The sequence below is a fragment of the Typopeltis vanoorti genome, chromosome 9 (assembly GCF_054136105.1).
Source record: "Typopeltis vanoorti isolate ZY-2024b chromosome 9, IOZ_Tvanoo_1.0, whole genome shotgun sequence".
Taxonomy (NCBI): domain Eukaryota; kingdom Metazoa; phylum Arthropoda; class Arachnida; order Uropygi; family Thelyphonidae; genus Typopeltis; species Typopeltis vanoorti.
The window spans coordinates 55,651,445-55,667,196 of NC_143557.1; the positions used below are offsets into that span (position 1 = coordinate 55,651,445).

The 15,752-nt window shown below is 38.4% G+C and overlaps 1 protein-coding gene across 1 annotated transcript in view; it reads right to left on the reverse strand.

Annotated features, from left to right (window-relative positions):
* Positions 1–12,523: 12,523 nt before the first annotated feature.
* LOC150103059 (uncharacterized) overlaps positions 12,524–15,752 on the reverse strand; it is a 107,381-nt gene continuing 104,152 nt past the window's right edge. Inside the window, exons 7-8 of the mRNA XM_090398072.1 lie at positions 12,675–12,866; positions 12,524–12,547 (exon numbers count right to left, since the gene is read on the reverse strand). Coding sequence (XP_090254198.1) covers positions 12,524–12,547; positions 12,675–12,866 — 216 coding nt within the window. The remainder of the gene's footprint in view (positions 12,548–12,674; positions 12,867–15,752) is intronic.

Below are 15,752 nucleotides of genomic sequence, written 5' to 3' on the forward strand. Positions count from 1 at the left end.
CTCTCGATCTGATTCATTCTCTCTATTCACTTCTTTACCTTCCAGCAGCAGTCTCTCCAAGCTACTCACACCATAATCACTCAAATGCAGTCCATCGCTCCCATAGAGCTCACTTCGTCCCTCAAACTCATTCCACACATTAACAAACTGTACTCCCATCTCCTCACACATTTCAGCCAGAATATCATTCATAATCCTTGCTCTCTGCCTCATTTCACCACAATCATACCTAGGCAACACACTGACTACCCTTCCTGTCACACTATTGTCTTTTATCTTTCCTTATTCTGTCAATTTTCAACAAAGTCTCTAGCATTTTTATACGCTTTTGCTATCACTGACTGGGACACTGTATTAGTAATTTTACCACCACACCTGAGATATTGATTGGTTTAAAATTTGCTACTGCAGTCTTAGAATCTCTCTTATATAAGGGAATTATTTTGCCCTCTTTCCACTCCATGAGAGCTGAGACTTAAATTAAAGAATCCAGTCAAAGCATTGCCAGTTCCCTTGCACATTCTCGCAAAACCCTAGCTGATATCCCAAATCATACGAGAACTTCTGTGAAGATGGGATATATATGTAGAACGGCAAGGCTGATAATTATGAAAAGCGTAAGTGATAACTGCAAGCTCAGTCACGTGAAAGCACTATGCCTACCGTGCAAAGTAAAGATGGAGGCAGCAAAGGTCAGCAATGGAGGACTACCTCGAGTCCTGTCAGCATAGTGTCACCGATCGCCAACAAACCAAATGACATTATGAAGTGCCGCAGCTGTGAAACTGAAATTAAAGAAAGGAAAAAAAAGTATCTTGTGCGATTTCTGTTGCAACTGGCTACATACTTCCTGCACGCAAATAAACGAATCACCGCACAAGCTTTTTATCAATCTCAACCAGCTCTACTTCTGTACGATGTATCTCCCTTCCATAAAACAGCTACTAAACCTAGGCAAAAGAGTTCAAAATCTTGAACAACAGCTTAATACTATGATTGATACTTTCTCCTCCAAAATCAGAAAGTTGGAAACTAAGCTAGAGATACTCGACGGCCAGCGCCCAATTGCAAGTGCATCTATGCCTGCTAACGAACTTCGTGAACTAATCACATCAACGGTACACAAGTCGTTCAAGGTCGAAAATAGGAGACTCAATGTTGTTATCCTGAACTTTACATTTCTCGGAAAATGAAAAATGCTTAAAAGAAAATGTCAGCAATCTAGCAGGAGAATGCAATTTCGATCCCAGAAATATCATCAAATGTTATCGTTTCGGACCCATAAACAAAAGAAATGACGGAACGAACTTTCCATGTCTCGTGAAAGTGACCTGCGACACACCAACAAACATCCAAATTTATAACGGTGATAAATCACAAGCCTAACGACACTTGCCCCCAGTCGCCCATATGCCCAGAGAGAACAAAGATGCCAACTCCGAAGACAACTAGAAGAAAAACACCAAAATGGAGACAACAGTTGGATGATAGACTACAAAATAACCAAACTAGTGCAAAAAACAAGTGATGCCACTAGTAGCCACCAAGGACACCAGTATGCAGGCACTGCATAGGAAATGTGCAAGACCCTTGCAGTCAAATACATGCCTCACAGAATCTTGAATATACACTTCACCAACATCCGTGGTCTCAATTCCAACCTCAATAGCATCCACTACCATCTGCAGTCCACCAAACCCCACCTACTCCTGTTAACAGAAACTCAAATCTCACCTTCCCCCAGCACTATTCATCCAAACTATAGACTATTTAACCCCTTTCAACCCAAGGGTGGTATCTGTGCATATATCCACTCTGACATACCCTGCCAGAGAGAGAGAGAGAGAGAGCACCTAACCTATAACTGCACAACTTTGACCTTCTTTGACTGAAGATATCTCTCCCACACTCAGTCAAATTCATCTGCTGTCTCTATCACTCTCCTAATACCACCAATCACTCTGAGGATTTTCATTTCCTCTCCTTAAAAGTTGATTTTCTCCAGTCCCATTCTCCTAACAGTGAAATCATCCTCCTGGTGATTTTAACATCCATAACACTAATTGCCTATCCTCTTCTAGTTATACAGATCCTGCAGGCAGAGATGCTGAAACATTTGTCATTACTAACGACCTTACACAAACTGTTCAAAAACTGGCCAGAATACCAGATAACCCAAACCACTCCCCAAATACCCTAGATCTCTTCCATACTAATGACCCTTCCAAATATGCAGTGAATATAGTGATCATCTCCTCCCCCATAAAACAATGCTTACACAGTCACTCACACACAATAGTTTGGCATTATAACAGTGCCAAATGGGACAGTCTCCAAGATTACCATGCTTCATTCCCATGAGTGAACTATTGTTTCCAGTCTTCCAGTCCAAACATATGCACCGAACGTATCACCAAAGTAATCCTCATTGGCATGAAAACATACATTCCCCACAATACTCAGAACTGCCATCCCCTAACTAAACCCTGGTTCTCCAAAAGATGTGCCAAGGCTGTACAAATGAAAAATCAGGCATACCACAGCTGGCTCAAATCAAGAACCCCCCCCCCCCATCCTCCTTCAATGCCTATACTGAAGCCCGAAACAGATGCAAGAAAATTATCAATGCTTCTAAAATAGAATTTGAATGGGCAAAAAGCAGGAAGCTTGCAGCCTGTCCAAATGGAACCCATGCCTTTTGGTCTCTTGCCAAGGAAATTGGCTGTAACTTTTGCCCTACAATATTCCCACCTCTATCATACCCAGATGGCTCAATTGCAACATCACCCATAGAAAAAGCTAACCTCTTGGTTTCACGCTTTGCCTCCAATGCACAGATAACTGACAATGGCAAATACCCTTGTCATTCCAACTGCCCAACATACAATGCCCCCTGTATCCTTTTGCCAAAAAGATATCATAAACCTGTTGTCTAAATTAGACACAAAAAAGTCTCCTGGCCCTGACAGCATTCTTCCAATTGTCCTGAAGGTCTATGCCCCAGAACTGACTCCTATCCTATGCCATCTGTACACACTCTCTTACTCCACTGGTATATATCCCAAAGCCCGGAAACTGGCCTATATTCAATTCATTCCTAAAAAGGGTGACAAATCACTGCCATCTAACTACCACCCTATCTCACTCACTTCAGTCCTATCTAAAGTGATGGAGAAAAATATCAACTCTCAACTCCTACTCTACCTTGAAAGTACCCTGCTATTAAGCGACCACCAGTATGGATTCCATCGAAGCAGATCAACAAGAAATCTACTCTCATACATCACCCATCACTGGACAAATGCCATGGAGAAACTCGGCGAATCCTAAGTAGTTGCACTTGATATCTCTAAAGCCTTTGACCAAATCTAGCACAAAGGCTTATTAAGCAAACTCCCATCATTTGGATTCTCTTAGGACTTCTATTGATGGATTGCCAGCTTCGTTTCTGGACGCACACTATGTGTGATGGTAAATGGCTCCCTATCCTCTCACCATCCAACTAATGTGGGGTCCCACAAGGTTCAGTTCTCTTGCCGATCCTCTTCCTTCTATATCTCAATGACCTACTTCAGTTGAGCTCTAACCCAATACACAGCTTTGCAGATGACAGCACATTACATTCCTCCCTTTAATTTGACAAACCCTACTCTGCACAACTCACTTCAACCCACAAAACATCAACCACCACTGCCCTTAATTCTGACCTCCAAGCCATCCTCCAATAGGGTTCAGATAACCTCGTCAACTTCAGTGCTAATAAAACCCAGATCTATCTTATTTCTCACAAAAAAGAACCATTTTGCCCCAGCATTTTTTTTTGCTAACACTCAAATTCCCAGACAAGATGAGATTTCTCTTCTCAGAATTACCCTGACATCAAGCCTCTCCTGGGATAAACACATCACAACCATTGCATCCTCAGCTTCCAAAAAGCTAGGTTTTCTCTTTCGCTCAAGATGCTACTTCACCTCTAAACAGCTGTTAACATTATACAAATCAAAAATCTGCCCAGCTATTGAATACTGCTTTCACATTTGGAGTGGGGCTACTAAAAGCTCCCTCAAAATGTTTGACTCAATACAGAGGAGAGCAATTAGACTGATAAATGACCCATCTCTCATCAACTTGCTCCCCCTCACTTTCACATAGATGCTTGGTCTCTGCAATTTGTATATTCTATAAATATTTCCATGGGAAAAGTTCATCTGAAACAGCATCAATAACTCCCCTACTCTGTACTAAGCCCACTGGAACATGCACAGCTGCCACCCAACATCCTTTCACAGTACACCTTGAAACCCACAGAACAAGTTTCTTTTCCTCCTCTTTCATCCCTGCCACTGTGGTACTGTGGAACAGTCTTCCCCTGATGTATTTCCCAAGGAATACAATATACAGGCTTTTAAATCAAATGTAAACAAGTTTCTCCTTTCCCAACCCACCACCCTTATATGATACTAACATACTATAGGTTGACCAGCCAGCCTCTCGTATATGGGCCAAACATAAAAAAAAAAAAAAAAATCACATTGAAAGAGGAGTTGTATGAGGGAATAAAAGGACAGATAATGTTTGGGCATTCATGAAGTGCTATTTAACAACAGCAATGTCTGAGTGTATTCAAAAGATGAAAAGGATAAATAACATAGGAGTAAAATGGATGAATGTCACAACAAACATAAAAAAAAAAAAAAAAAATCACATTGAAAGAGGAGTTGTACGAGGGAATAAAAGGACAGATAATGTTTGGGCATTCATGAAGTGCTATTTAACAACAGCAATGTCTGAGTGTATTCAAAAGATGAAAAGGATAAATAACATAGGAGTAAAATGGATGAATGAAGAGATTAAGCATCAAATATGGAGGAAGAAGGTAGTGTGGATGCAATACAAGATGAATGTTTGTAATAATCAGTTGCATTAAGAGCATATAGAGCAGGCCAGGAGAATGACTCATTGAGTAAAGACAACAAAGTGCAGTATTGGAGGAAACTAGCCAATCAAGCTAAGAAAAATCCCAGCAAGTTCTTTTGATGGATGGCGAGTAGAAAAAAAATGACTATGGGAAGATGTTACTAGTTTATGACACTGGCAAAATGGTAACTAGTGCAGAGGATATAGTTGAAGTATTCAACGAGCAGTTTATAAGGTGTGTTTCATCCTCATGAAAGCAACATAATAAAAAAGTTTGAGATGTAGAGGATGTGTATGGTGGGGAAGGGGCTTATGGTTAATGGGCAAGAAGTATATGAGGAATTAAGTAAAGTTGATGTCAAGGCAGTAGCATTTGAAAATACAAGGCGTGTTCAAAAAAAAGACCGAACTTTTGCTATAAAGACATTATTGCTCATTTTACAATATTTTAAGCACAGTCCCCTTCAAAGTAATCCCCACTACTAGTGATACACCATTCCCAATGTTTTTTCCATTGTCGGAATGCATCCTGGAATGCACTTACTGTGATGGTGTGCAGTTTTCTTATTGCATTTTCCTGAATCTCCTCTATGGTTTGGAAACGATGTCCTTTCAAAGTGGTTTTAAGTTTGGGAAACAGGAAAAAGTCTGCTTGGGGCTAAATCCAGAGAATAGAGTGGATGGGGTACAACGGATGTCTGATATTTTGCCATATAACTGCGGATGAAGAGCGATGCATTGTCGTGGTGCAACATACATGCTAAAACTTCCTGATACAACTCTTTGTTTACCATCTGACCACATGGTATAAATTCATAACGGACAATGCCTTTTCAATCAGAAAACACAACCAACATCACCTTGATCTTTGACCGACTCATTCATCGACGCTTAAACCACTCATAGCACTGCTTTCGGCTCACACAGTCCTCCCTGTATGCTTGGTTAAGCAACTGAAATGTCTCTGTAAAATTTTTACCAAGTTTGCAGCAAAATTTCACACACATATTTTCTTCAAGCTCTTTCATTGTCACTTTGTCACTAACCCAACGAACAGCTTATGCACATACTCACTTCAGCAGATGTAAATTGACAACTAATGCTCATAACAGAACAGGGAAAATGGCAGTTTATTGTCAAAACCTGCCACTAGGTGTGCTCAGTAGCCACAGCACACTCTCTGTGCAGGTCAGCACACTATTTAAAAAGTTAGGTCTTTTTTTGAACACCCCTCATATATCAATGTTTGTATTAAAGGAATACTCCAGGGCAGTGATGAGCACTGTTTGTTCTTCACCCCACAATTGAAAACCTAATATTCCATACAGGCAGCAACGAACACAATATTAAATACTTTAATATTTTAATCAAAAAATTTTAATTTATGGGGTGGAATTTGTTATTTTCTATGTAGATTTACAATGAAAAGTTTTTTTGAATTTGAATTACTTTTTATTAGTAATACTTACAATATATACATACATAATTTTTTTAATCAAGAGAAATTAAAAGCTGCTGAAATTTAATTAATGAGATATTTAGCTCCGCTTCTCATCAACAAGCTTTTCAATATTGGAAAGAATGTTTGAAATTGCAACTCTAATACAATATTTTAGTCATTCTTCATCAAGGCAATTTCGATTATCATTTTTTTGATTTTTTTTAATCATTTTTGATCAAAAGATGATCATTTTTTGATCATCTTTTGATGTACTTTTTGGTAGTAATTCCTTTCAATATAACTAAAGATACAAATTCTTCAGTGATGTTAAAACTAGAATCCATTCCTCTCAAAAAGACAGAAAAGTTGTACCATATCACTAATATCACAACTTTCATTCAAAGTCAAAGAAATCCATTCTGACTTAGAAATATGTCTCTGCAAAATTTCCTCATTACTCTGTGAAAAATCATCAATCCTTATTGTGATTGTAAATCGCGACAAGCTGATTTTCGAAATTACATCTTTTTTATCAGAGAAAGCAACTTCTGCTACAACTAGTAAGCATTCTTTTACTATTTTTCCATCAGAGAATGATTTCATTCTCTTTACCAAAATTTGACTAATAATGTAACGAACTGCAGTATCTGCAGTTAATGAGGCAGCTCTAATTACATTTTGTCATTGTTTAAGATTTTTTTGCAGTTGATTCACTTGGTCTTTGCACAACTGTCCTTGCAAATTGTCAAATTTTGAAGAATGTTTAGTTTTATAATGCCTCTTGATGTTGTATTTGTTAAGAACAGATATCTTTTGACAACATATCAAGCAAACAGCATTGTCTTTTATGCAAGTAAAAAAATAGTCACATGTCCATCTTTCATTAAACTGACGATTTTCATCCTCAACTTTGCATTTTCTAGATTTTGAACTCATTGATTAAACACGGGGTTCTGTTTGTAAAAAAAAAAAAAATTGTAAAGATGCAATTTTTTAAAAGAAAAAATCATATTACCATTATAAATTTATAATTTTCTTAGGTTTTGAAAATTATGACTTTAACGAAAATGCAAAGGTGATTGGCACAATCATGGGAACTATCGCTGCGAGCAAATATTTTTCATATGACCTCTTAATGCATGCTTCATATTGATAACACATTGTGCCTTTTGCTAAAATTTTTACACTTCAGCTAAATGAAGTGTAACGTTTCGGCGGGCCACCAGTAAATAGTTGGAGGGCTACATGCAGCCCACAGGTCATGGTTGGTCATCACTGCTCTAGGGAAATAACAGCACCTTTAGCTCACCTGTTTAACATGAGTCTCGCAAAAGGGCAAATCAAGAAGGAATGGAAGGCGAAAAAAAATTGTTACACTTCACAGAGCAGAGGGGAGGAAGGAAAAAATAAAACTGAAACTACAAATTATAGTCCAATCTGTGTGTCTAGGGTTCATGTTAATTATTATTATTATTATTATTATTACGGGCAACTCCAGGGAGTCATTAGACTCATCGAGGGAGGCCCTAAATCATTTTCATCACAACTATTCGACATTCATACAGTATCTATCATACCTTGCCTTAAACTTATTCACTGTCACAGCATCCACCACAGACTCAGGGAGCGCATTCCACTCATTCACTACTCTAAAAGTAAAGAACCCAGCTCTAACACCTTTACTAACCACACTTTTGCCCAGTTTCCATGGATGTCCCCTAGTCCTCCCACAACCAGCCCTGTTCTCAAAAATATCTTCTGAATTAATTTTATAGAAACCCTTCAGTAATTTGAATGTCTCAATCATATCTCCCCCTCCTCCGCCTATCAACCAATTTTTGCAACCCACAAATCCTCAACCTGTTCTCATATGGTTCATTCCACAGACCTACTATCATCTTGGTCACTCGCCTCTGGATCCTCTCCACCTCCTCCACATCAAGAAGAAACCTAGGTGACCAAATCTGGGCACAGTAGTCGAGATGAGGTCTTATCAAGGCTCGATACAGAGGAACAATAACCTGCTTGTCTCTGCTTGTCAACGTATTCTTCAGCAACCAAGTGATTTGATGAGCTGATTTGGCCACTTTTGCAATGTGTCCCCTAAATTTCAATTCCTTATCCACCAACACTCCTAAATCTCGTGCCTCATCAATTTCCTGGAGCACGGTTCCACCAATGCAGTAAACTGCCTCCAATCTTTTCACACCAAAATGCATAACCTTACATTTTGCCACATTAAATTGACATCCATTATCCCTAGCCCAGACCTCCAATCTATCCAAATCATCCTGCAAAATTTTGACGTCATCTGCATTCACTATTGCCCTACCCAACTTCGCATCATCCGCAAACAATTGAACTGTTCCTCTCAGATCCTTTCCTATATCATTTATGAACAAATTAAACAGCAGTGGTCCAAGAACAGATCCTTGTGGTACACCACTAGTCACATGCCGTCTTGTGGACTCTACTCCTGAGTAAACCACTCTCTGATATCTCTCCGTCAACCACCCTCCTATCCATCTCACCAACCCTATGTCCATTCCCATATGCTGCAATTTACTGATTAGAATTCCATGTGGTATCCTGTCAAAGGCCTTAGCAAGGTCCAGTAGAATCACTGTAAACCCATTACCCTTATCCAGTTCAGCCCTCACTGTGTTATAATACGTGAGCAAGTTACTGAGGCATGACCTACCCTTCACAAAACCATGCTGTCCCCGATACAGTATCCCATTTTCTTCTATCCAATCTTATATTTTCCTCTTGACTATTTTCTCTAAGACCTTGATAATGATTCCTGTTATGCTGATTGGCCGGTAATTTTCAACAGCAGCCTTGGAACCACCTTTGTGCAGTGGAACTATTTTCCCCTCTTTCCACCCCCTTGGAACTGACCCAGTCCTGAGGCTCAAATTAAACAAAATGGTCAAGGGCACTGACAATTCTTTGGCCGCTTCACGTACGACACGAGCTGGTATACCATCCAATCCCACAGATGTATTGACATTGAGGTTCTGTAATAGACTAGTTACCTCTACTTCATTCATCACAATTCCAGTATAAGCTGTTGGTTCTTCCATTTCCGCAAATTCACCACCTGGATGATATACTCTTGCAAAGTGCTCGCTCAGTAATTCCACAACATCGACTGATTCGGTTACCTCCCTACCCTCAGCATTTTTTAAGATCATTCTACCATGAGCATTTTTCCTTTTACTTGCAACATATTGAAAAAACTGTTTGGGATTCTCTTTAGCCTGCATGGCCAATTTCCTTTCGTAATCTGCTTTTGCTTTTCTTACCACCCTTGTTACCATCCTGGCTTGAGCTTTATACTGTTCATGCACCTGATGATCACCCTTCTCCTTAAATTCCCTCCACAATTGTTTCTTTTTTTGCAGCTCAAGCTTAATAGTGTTATTCATCCATTTAACCCCTACCTGATTTATTATTCGGACTCTTGGTATACAGTCAACCATTGCCTCCTGCAAACAGTTCTTAACCACCTCCCATGCACTATCAACATCCAGCCCTTGCAGTTTTACATGCCATGGCGTTGAGCCAAGCACACACCTAAGCTTGTCATACTTAGCAGCCCGGTAATTCCACATGTACCCTGTCTTAATTGTAAATTCGACTCCTTTAGCGACCTCCCAAGTCATGACCTTATGGTCACAAATCAAGAAGGAATGAAAGGCGAAAAAAAATTGTTACACTTCACAGAGCAGAGGGGAGGAAGGAAAAAATAAAACTGAAACTACAAATTATAGTCCAATCTGTGTGTCTAGGGTTCATGTTAAGAGTCAGAGAAGTTGGTGAGGAGTAGAATTCAGAAATCAGTTGATAATAGCAGTATTCTTTATGATGGTCTGCTCACATATTACAACAAGGCGAGAAATTGATTTGATAAAGGAGATACATACACTACTGTATATGGATTTTTCAAAAGCCTTTGATAGACTGCCACATGACATGCTAGTGTCCAAGCGAAAATGGATCAGATTAGATAGCAGACTAGTCATTTGGATAGCTGATTGACTGTCAGATAGGTATCAGCAGACTGCATGTGGATGAGCAGAATCTCAATAGAGGAAGGTCACTAGTAGAATGCCACAAAGATCTGTCTTGGGACCATTATTAACTTATACATTATTAACACTTGTACCAGCTTAACTGGGGATATGCAACTGTTTGCTGATTATGCAAAGTTGGAAAGAACTATGAGAAGTAGAGCAGATGTTGTGGCCTTACAAGAGGATCTCAATAGATATTATGTGAATGAGCAAGTGAGTGGAGATATCAGTTCAATGTTGCAAAGCAAGGTCTTGAAATTTGGTAAGCCAAGTTGGAATGCAGAGTATACAATTAATGGGAAAATTTTGAAAGAGGTAGAAGACATGAGAATTCTGGAGTGATCAGGGATCACACTGCTAAAACTGTAAAAACATCACAATGGGTTATGGAAATAATGAGGAGGACATCAACATGCAAAAGCAAAAAGGTTATAGTTCCTTTGTATAAGGTTTTTATCAGGCCATATATGGACTAATATACTCAGATTTAGCCACCTGGTTTTCAAGGTGATGAGTATGTTCTGAAAAGGGTTCAGAGAAAGTTTAGTAATTCAGTGTCAGGTCTGTGCAATGTCAGATACAAGGAGAGAGAGAGATTGAAGGAACTTGCAGAGTCTTGTGAACAGAAGAAGGAGAGCAGCTATGATTGAGACATAAGTTGGTGAGCGGTTGTCACCAGATTAATGTGAAGGAAATTTATCACAGAGTAGAGGGAGACAAGGGTAGAACAAGAGGTCATCTCTTTGAAGCTGTATAAGGATAATGTGAGCAGGGGAGTAAGAAGCAGGTTCTCTGCATGGAAAGTGATTGGTAAATGAAATGTAATGCCTGAAAATATGACGAGTTGGAAACTGAATGGTTTTAAGGTACGGTTCAATGATCTTTTTTGCATGATAGTATGGAGCTCCCATGATGAGTCTGTTGATTCCATGAAGGTCAGATTAATGATAATAATAATAAAATTATAGAATAACAGAATTACACATTATAAAAAAGTTATCTGTAGAATTTTTAGTTATGTTTCCTAGTCATTAAATACAGTTAAAAAGAGATACACACAATATGAAAAACACTTAAATTGCAAGTGCATGACAATATATGCTGTAAACTGCAGGAGGATCCATCAACAACTATTATAATTCAAAGAAATAAATTAATTTTTTTTTTTTTTTTGAATTTTAGCAAATATTTTCCTTATGTATGAAGTGGCATCCCAGAGCTAGACAGTGACTGATTGTTACTATCAGAAAATAATACAACTAAATTAAGTCATGCATAATACAATGTGCAATTGGCTACAATGATGGCATACATCTAGGAAAGTAAGCAGACTGTTAGGGGCAGGGGCAATGTTAGGGGGAGAGGGGCAATGTTCTCATATTAGATGACATTTTCCAAGACACAGAAGACAGACATTGATTGAATCACTGTTGTTCTGAAAAGACTGCAACATTCTTTAAATAAAAAGTTCAAATTAAAAAGACTATCATCACATAGAAGGATCATTTTATGTGATAGTCTTTTTAATTTGAACTTTTATTTAAAGAATGTTGCAAAACTTTTCAGAACAACCATTCAATCAATGTCTGTCTTCTGTGTCTTGGAAAATGTCATCTAATATGAGAACATTGCCCCTCTCCCCCTAACAGTCCACTTACTTTCCTACATGTCTGTCATCATTGTAGCCAGTGGCACATTGTATTCTCATGATGGTCAAATCAGAACATAATCCATATGTTCTTCAGATCTCATTTCTACAGAATAATAAGTCTGCCCAGAATAATTTAGAGCACAAATCCAAAAAATTCTCTAAACTCTTAAAAATGATTCATGGGTCAATTTCATTGGCATCGTTCCTTGTGCACATAAAGAAAAATGTAGAATAATGAAATTTCTTTACAATATATTGAAACTCACTACATGTGACTCCCACCAAAGAAATTTTAAACCTATAGTACATTAGTACTGTGGTAGACTAAGGATTTTTGTTTTCTATTTTTATTATTATTTTTATTTATTATTTATGAAATATGAAATGTGGTTAGCGCAGCAATAGTGACTGGTACTATGATGGAGAGAGCAATAGTTAAGGAAGACTTCTAATGATAATCTATAATCATAACAGAAATAATAAAAATCATATAAACTCTTGTTATAATTAAACTGTTGTTTGATTAGAATTAATTAATTAATTCTACAGCAATGGAACAAATTATTATATTTTATAGGGTACTTACACTGGCCATAATTGCAGCAACAGTTGGTTCAGAAAACACTTCTTGGGTAGCATATGGGGACATTTCACATACTGTTGCTTCCAAATCATGAATCAATGATTTATTTTTGAAATCCAAAATATCTGCAATCGATCCATTGTGGCAGGGAAAATTGGCAAAATTCACTACTTCTTTAGATATTCCATACAGTAACTGTATAAAATTAAATTTTAAAGTAAGAAAGGGTTGTTTTTAATATAATACTAAAACACTTACAATTAATGAATTAGACACATTACATTTATTTTTAACTAAGATAGTAACTGAGATAACAATTATTCAAACCTGTCTCTTTTATAATAATTCTACTCTCTCTCTCTCTCTCTCTCTCTCTCTGCTTGAATGCAATGATATCAGAATTCTTGGGCTTTTCAAGAAAAACCTTTCCTAGAAGGCCTCTTTTTTCAGTTTTTTTTAGTATCACACTAATTTCAATTTTTGTGCATGAGAAGCTGAAAATGCCAGGTTATCAGAATAAGGTAGTTGAGAAAGTATTAGAATGTTGTGTTTTGTCAATTTTACAAATCCATGTTTAAGGCTGTTTCTTTTTAGGAGCATCTTGTCATTTTTACAAAACTATATAAAGTGTTTATATAAATAATGGAGGGTGCTGGTGGTGCTTGAAGATGGAGGTAATGCATGTCAGGAGCTATGTCATGTTAAAATAAAGATAAGCATTAATAGTAGAGTCCGCGCGGTTAGCCTAGTGGCTTTGTGCTTCGCAACCATATGCCTGGGGAAGGAGTGTCCTAGGTTCGATTCCCGTCGGAGACGTGAGGAGCTGAAGGATCTTCCTCAGCCATAGCCAAGTTAGCCGGTCTTGGGCGCGGGCAGTAGGGTTTTTTCCGCCAGTTTATCTGGCGTTTTTCATCCCGCAAACAGGCAAACCGGCCCCGTGAACACACAGGGATACAGCCAAGAATACCTTGAGGCATAGGAGTGACCATTCTATCCTCGTATTTCGGTTACGAAATCCAAGCATGCTTGGAAGGTTGTGGGCCTTAAAGGCCTGTTAAAGCCATTGGGATAGGGATTAATAGTAGAGAAATATAGTATTGTGTTTATTTCATTGCTAATACTGGTTTGTAAATTTGCACAATTCAAATTGAAGATTTTCGTTTGTATGACTGTACGGTATTTTGTTAGGATTTTATTGTCTCAGCATTATCAGTAATGTATCCAAGTGTATCGAATGTATTCAGCTTGGCAGCTGCCATTTTTAACAATTCACTCAGACCGCCATCATTTAAAGACTACATTATTCATAGAATAATTGAAGATATTGTTGCTTGCTATGCATGCAGCAATGTAGCAGGTTCAGGACAGGAATGTGACTGTGTATATGAAATGTAGGCAGTGGGAGACGCTGAGAAACATAAGTATCTTGATCAGGTGAAATTCAGTTTGTGGATACCAGTAGTGTGTCAGAGGGTGGGGAGAATATTAAAGACATACACATGGATTTACCCTTCGACAGTGTAGTAGACAGAGATGGTTTGTCTGATGGCCATGATTATGTGTGTGAATATAAATTAAGAGGTAGGATGTGTGAAGAGAGAAAGAGAACTGCTAAGAAAGGAGATGGAAGGAATGAAACTGAGTTGAGGAGAGTGAATGAAGATATTAGGGGATAGAGAAATTGGCTAATGCAAGAAGAATGAGAGCAGGTGTAAGAGAATGGCATCAAAGAGGAAGGGAAGAGAATGGGAGAAATAGGGGAAGAGTGGAAATTGCAGAAAGTTGAGAGAGTGTAGAAGCAAGGCATCAGAAAGCAAGATGAGAGAATGGGGGAAACAGTGGAAGAGAGCAAATTGCAGAAAGTCAACATAGATGGAAACAAGAGATAGAGAGATGAGAGGGAGGAAGGAGAGTGCAGAAGAAATGAGAGAGCAAGATTTGAAGCCATAAGAGTCAGGAATGCCAGTGAGAGAAGGATGAATGAATGTGTTTCGAGTGTTATATATGCGAATTCGATGATTCAAGGTGTGCAGAGTAGAGTGCCAGAGGAGTGTGCTTGCCTGATAGAATAATAGGCAGTGAGGCAATCGCAGTGAAGAGGAGATGACAGTAATGGTTGGGATGAATGACCTGAGAGGTAGCATGAATTGTGTAGATTTCAGGTTGATGTTAGAGATAGCACAGCAGAAATGTGTCCAAGGAAAGATAGCAAGTGTGTTGCTCCCATATGATAATGCAGAGTGAAGAAGAAGAGCAGTGATGACAAATGAGATGACAGAGAGTGCGGGAAAAGGGGGTCTGGAATATGTGGATGCATGGCGTTTGTTTCAGAATAGAAGATAGCTGTATGCAAGAGATGGATTACATTTGAATACAGAATGACACAGGCATTTGAAAAGACTGTTTTCTGGGCAGGTGAGTGTATTGGGACAGGGAAAATAGAATTGTACAGGTGGAATGTAGCAGTGAAGCCTCATGAAGATAGTGTCTTGAGAAATGAGAGAGTGTACACTATATTATAGAGCTAGGTGAAGTATGAGGGGAATAATAATGGCTATAAGAATACTGGTAATGCACTGGTTTTTCTGTATACAAATGCTAGGAGCATTAAAAAATAAAGGGTATGAGTTTATGGCATTGATTGACTCAGCCTCTGCAAAGGTTGTTGGTATCAGTGAAACTTGATTAACCGAGGAGGATGTTCTAACAGGGATTGAAATTAAAAGGTATAGCATATTTCAGCAAGATAGGGAAGGAAAATATGGTGGTGGTGTGTTACTCATGACAGGAGATGAATTGTGCCCTCTCAGGGTGGAGAATCACAGTGGAGATAGATGTTTATAAGATAAGATATTTAGTAGGATGTTGCTACAGACCATGGAATATAAATGGTATGAGTAGGAAATATTTATGCAAATTAGTTTGGCAAGTGCAAAGCAAGTAATCATTATGGGGGAAACTTAACTATAGTAATATAAACTGGGCAAAGGAGGCAGCATGCAGTAATAATGGAACAGAATTTTTGAATTTCTTGAGCAACAAATGTCTTATGCAGCATATGGCGGAAGAAACACAAGGATT